General features: G+C 38.4%; 1 protein-coding gene and 1 non-coding gene across 2 annotated transcripts; both read right to left on the bottom strand.

The window, feature by feature from the left end:
* Positions 1–5,387, bottom strand: LSM8 (LSM8 homolog, U6 small nuclear RNA associated). Its single transcript, XM_007536460.3, has 4 exons — positions 5,243–5,387; positions 4,081–4,121; positions 2,681–2,808; positions 1–248 (listed from the first exon to the last, which is right to left on the bottom strand). The coding sequence occupies exons 1-4, from the start codon at positions 5,271–5,273 to the stop codon at positions 158–160; spliced, it is 291 nt and encodes a 96-aa protein (XP_007536522.1). The 5' UTR covers positions 5,274–5,387; the 3' UTR covers positions 1–157.
* On the bottom strand, positions 1,242–1,376 carry LOC132540084 (small nucleolar RNA SNORA5). Its single transcript, XR_009551348.1, has one exon. It is a non-coding gene; the product is annotated as a small nucleolar RNA SNORA5 (small nucleolar RNA).
* Positions 5,388–5,855: the final 468 nt, after the last annotated feature.

Below are 5,855 nucleotides of genomic sequence, written 5' to 3'. Positions count from 1 at the left end.
TAAAAAGTAGAAATATTTTAATTTACATGTTATATTACAATGAATCAATACAAAGTCAAAACCCACAATTACACATTCATAAAAAGTTTCCACAATATCCTCAAAATAATCAGTTTATGTACAAAGATTTACAGAGGTCCAATGTGTAGTTTTTTCCTCAATGTGCTACAGAGTTTAGAGGCTCTGCTCGAATGTTCCCCAAATCGAGTGCAGAATCTGTCTCTTCATCAATTTCTCCAATGACTGCACTGTAATTATTAAGAGAAAAAACAAAAGCCAGTCAAGACTTCATTTATGAATAAAACTGTAAGCACATAGCAAAAAAATACTTTTGTGAAGTAGTAATTTTCACTACGTTTAAATCATAAAAACTGAGTAATCTCAAGGTAACATTATAGGAACCAGTATTAAAGGACAGGCCATATACAGTAATTGTATCATGAGTCTTTCAAGAACCATATGGGAGCAAAATGGTTTAAAAATTTTTAAGTCCTATGATTTCAACTCAATTCAGGAACTGTACCAGGAAGATAAACACACACACACACACACAGACACACACACCTGGGGCCAGGCAGTGGTGCACTTGATTGAACACATATCAGCATGTGCAAGGATGCAGGTTCAAGCTCTGGGTCCCCAACTGCCAGGAGTGTTTATGAACAGTGAAGTAGTGTTACAAGTGTCTTTCTTCCTTTCTATCTCCACCTTACCTCTCAATTTTTTTCTATCCTAAATAATAAACATAAAAAATAAGTACTTAATTTAAAAAAAATCAAATCTCTACTGAAAAAAACATACAAAAGTGCCTCTTGTTTGAATAATATCAATAAATGAGGTCCCATCAATGGTATGGTCTGCCTATTAGCTTCCCTTATGTTTTTTCCATTTAAATGCAAATTAAATATAATATTAAAATATACTGTTCTTTATATGTAGAGATAGTAGCAGCAACTGGTACTTTTATCTAATAAGTGATTTCTTCTTTTTTTTTTTTTAGTACAACTTAAGGCAGCAAATCTTTCCTTGACATAACACCTGTAACACTGATTTTAATGCCATGCTTAACTAAGAAATGGCCACTCACTAGCTGTATACTTACAGTTACTTCCGATGAGATGTGTATGAAACAATCCATTAAAAAAAAAGTGGTCATTTATTTGGCGTTAGTAACAGTATATTTCTACAAGTACTCAGTATATGTAATACAGAATTTGCTGAATTTTACTCACTTTTCTGCTTAGTGTCTGTAACCAAATTTATCCCTGAGGCCCAGGAGAGGGAATCAGGGCCCATGAGTTACTGTATTATTATGGCAGCCTTTTGGGCCAGTGCTTGCCATTGGTTGGGCAGGCACTGAATTTGACACAGCTGCAAAATCTTTTAAACTGTATAAATGTTTCAGTTCTCTTAAGAATGGTGAGTATCAGGGGACCAAGCAGTAGCAGCTGGTTAAGCATACATGGCATGAAGAGCAGGGACTGGTGTGAGGACCCCCAGCGGGGTGGGAGAAAGGGGGTCTTTTCACAAGCGGTGAAGCAGGTCTGCAGTTGTCTTTTGCATCCCCTCCTCTCTCGATTTCTCTCTGTCCTATCCAACAACAGCAATAACAACAATAACAAGGGAAACAACAACAACAAAAAAGGAAAAAAATGGCCTCCAGGAGCAGTGGATTCACAGTGTAGGCACTGAGCCCCAGTGATAACCCTGGAGGCAACAAAAAAAAGATGAATACCAAATTGGCAGAACTGTTTTGCTGACATAAAACAAAGCTCTCAATTTCATCCTAAAAAATTTGGTTATCAGATGTCAGTGATGACTCACCAGGGTAGAGTATACATATTAGCATGTGTAGGAACCCATGTTCAAGTCCCCACCCTCTCCTGCAGGAAGGGACAAGCTTCCTGAGTGGTGAAGAAGTGCTCTAGCTATCTATCCTTTCTGCATCCCTCTATCAAGAAAAAAAAAGAATAGGCCCTGGTGACAATGGCACCAAGCCCAAGGCCCAGAGATACCCATAGTGGGAATATATATATCTATGTATCTGTATATACATCTTTATATCTTTAAATCTTCATGGCAAACAAGATTTAAAAACCAGTTCTCTAGAGAAAAAGAACAGGTAGAGAGTGTTGACTAATATTCATGGAGCAAATCAGTCCATGATGGTTCATTTCAGGGTAACAACATATCACTGAGCTTGCAAAAATCCCTGACATGGAATAATCCACTTTTAAAAGTTAGTAGACGCTGCTCTAAAACATCAGTGGATCTATAGTAAGATCTTTAAATTTAATTTTAAGTAATTTTTTCATTCCAAGTAAAACTATCCCAGTAGAATTAAATTTCCCTAAAATTAGGGAAATTTGAAAAAAAAATTGTTAAGAAGTCTCTAGTAAAGTATGCAGCATGAAACAAGGTCCTCTTCTGGACCCTATCCAGACCATTCAAGTATAATAAAAAAATAGAGATCTCTGTAGCTGAAAATTAAATCTATAAACAGATGGCTTTGGAAAAAAAATACTACACAGCACACAGATCTACTATATTAAAAAAAAATTAAGTGTAAACAAATGTATAATTCTATTAACTATAGAATGACAAAACACTTCAAGGAAATCTCATATAGCAAATCAGTATATATACTATTTAACTCGCCTTAAAAAGGCTTAATACTTACACATTGTCACCTCTCACAATGTACAGCCCTAATACCACTTGTTCCACTCCCTGTGAAGAGCTGAATACTCGTTCATGGCTTTCATCCAAAATCAAATTTATGGTCTGGTCGAAACCTTTCAATGTTCCCTGCAGATATAAAGACAAATATTTTGGTTTTCATGAATGTGCAAATCTAGCTACAAAGTAATTTTACTTGTCAGGTACTCCAATACAAGTGTCTACCTTAACTGTAAGTTCACTTAAAACATAACCTCTTGGGGGAGGCAATGGACTGAGTAGCTGACTGAGTAGACAACACACAATCATAAGCATAGACCCAAGCTCCACATGGGAACACTTAGAGAGGAAATTTCATTTGAAATGGAAGACTGCTGATGTGTCTCTCCTGCCATTACTCTATTTAAGGGGGAAAAAATGTCTGCTGGAAATAGCAAAACTGTGAAGACAGTGAGCCCCAACCTCACCAAAATGGAAAATAAACAAATAAATAGCAACCCTTTGGTTAAGTAGGGGAAGGGGGAGTTGTACCATATATTAAACTACCTTGCATATTTTTCGAGTTAGATACCTATGTACCAGAATGAGTATATTTCTAAGGAAGTAAATGAAGTATCACTTAATCTTGATATTAATATTCTAAGGCCACTAACTAAAACAAACAATACTTAAGGGAATAAGGCCTAATACACTATAGCTGTGTAACTAACTATATACTAGTACTATGCCAATTATAGCAACTAACTTCTACCTTTTGAAATAGTTACTGTATTTACCCATACTTGAGAGAACACAAACTGAAGCAATGATACTAAGAAGTCTCTCAAAGTTCTTATGGTAGAAGGTAGAAAGACTCTGATGTGAATTACTAATAGGTAGCCAGCCTCAGAAGTACTGTATACTACACAGAAGCAACAGAGGTGAGGGGAAGACAGCATAATGATCATGCAAAAAGTCTTTCCAAAAGCTCTAAAATCCTAGGCTCAATCCCCTGCATCACCATGAGGCAGAGCTGAGAAGTGTACTGGTTAAAAAAACAAAACAAAAAAACTACTGTGAAACTTCTGTATTTCCCAGCTCATCTATACATATACTTTATATATGAAGTACATAAGTAATACAAAAACTCCCAAGAGGCACACACAAAATCTCCTTTAAATTTTTATTTGGTTGATGCAGTGACTGCCAACAGCACTGAGGTAAAGGAATTTAAAAATGGTGAAGTATAAAATATAAACAGACAACCACAGATTAGACAAGTTCCCTGAGGTCTCCTAACTCCTAGAAACCCTTCACAAATAAATAACGAAATAAAATTTCTTAAGAAAATTACAGTGGTGCCTAAGCAAATCTTACAGTGCAAAGATCTACAAGAAAGCAAAGAAATCGCCAAATACTTACCACAATCATTCTCCCATCAGAGGTGATCACAGCTACAGTTCCTGATAAATGAATCAAGGAAGATATTTCTCTGGACATAGAAATTGAGAACTTGGGTTGGGGAGAAAGCATACTGTTTATGCAAGATTTGCAAGGCTGAGGCAGAGCCAAACAGAGAGAGAGAGAGAGAGAGAGAGAGAGAGTGTGTGTGTGTGTAACCTGAACCAAACACTGCTCTAGTAGACTAAAAAAATAAATAAATAAAGCTTAGAGAAGTAACAGCTATTCGACAAAGCTATTACATTCACTGTGAACATTTTACCAATTTTCAGTTGCATACCAATTTTTATGATATACAATTAAGAAATGGGAAAAATGAAAACCCTTTATGTGATTAGTGTAATTTGTTAGCAAAATAAGTTAAGATATTCTCTACTTTTGCTTATTGGAAAATACTGTCAACCTGAATTTAAATAAGGTATTTCAAAAGACCGATTTCTGTGTGTGTCTCTAAAATGAAAAATGGGAAGGTTATGACACTGTCCTCCAAGAACTGGCTCCTGGGATTAAAAAGAAAGGCTATTGTCAATGTCAGAAAGCACCAACATACTTGCATCATTACGATCTACATAATTTCAGTTTTTTACTTCAATTTGCAGAGGAAAATAGTTCCCGACCCTGAGTCGTTCAGACTTCACATGCGTTTCAATAACTTTTGTCTATTATTTGACAGCCCAATTTTCATTCTAACCTAAAGTTAAGGTTTCCAGTAGGAGAGGGGCAGATGAGTTTGTGCATCATCTTTCAAGTTCCTGCTCTCCCTCAACAATGAGCAACGCCTGTGCTGCAATAAGCACACGGGGTTGACAAAACCGTTGTCACATCTTACTCACAAACTTGGACTCGCAGGGTCTCGGGAAGTCGTAAATATATCAGTAGCTGATTTCTATAGACAGAGAAGGCTGGAATTACACCAGAGTTTTTTATTTTTAATATTAAACTTGGAAAGTGTCCTGTATCCGCGGAGCGGCGGGTTGCAGGCCCGCGCACGGGGCAGGATGGCGGGTCCTTGAATCACCCGGCCCGCCTCCCAGGTCCCTCTCAGGTCCCACCTGCCTGTCGATCCCAAAGCCCGGATTCTACTGCATAGGCCGGACAGCCGCAGAAGACAGCCCAAGGATACGGTTGATGTAATTTTCCAACGCGGACGTCATGATGCGTGGCCCGACCGCTTCCCGAAGACTCAGAAGCACCGGGAACAAGAAAGAGGAGCTAAAAATGCCCGCCAGAGACCCGCAGCGGCGTCCGTCAACTGGCCGTAGCAGATATCGCGAGAGTTATGGCACCATAGCAACCGCGAATCAGAGGTTGAAAGGAACCTTACCCAACAGGCAAAGCGGTAGCAGGTAGTGTGCGTGCGCAGTGCTTCCCATGTCCCCTCCCCCACTTACCCTCAGTCATCTCTGAAATCGCGAGACAAAAGCGAGAGCGAGGTTTCCTGAAGATGGTGAGGGTGGGAGGAGAAGGTAATTGGAGTCCCTGAAAGGAATGTGTTGTTGAAAAGCCAGCAAAGTAGGGAGAGATGGAATAAAGTGTTTAAGTCAGAGTGGAAGTCCAGATAAGTAGGGAGAACTGTAAGCGCCAGAGATGGAAGGAATCCTTATTTATCTGCTAGACGCGCCGAAAATTAGTGAAGCTGAAAGACCCAAAATAAAGTTCTCATGTAAAATTGAGGGATTCGTTTTAGGAGAAAACAGTACAAAACACATTTGCGTATTTCTCTGAATGTGTCCCCT

The sequence above is a fragment of the Erinaceus europaeus genome, chromosome 8, assembly GCF_950295315.1.
Source record: "Erinaceus europaeus chromosome 8, mEriEur2.1, whole genome shotgun sequence".
NCBI lineage: Eukaryota > Metazoa > Chordata > Mammalia > Eulipotyphla > Erinaceidae > Erinaceus > Erinaceus europaeus.
Note: the sequence above shows the minus strand (reverse complement) of the source record. Positions and strands in the feature narration are given on the sequence as shown.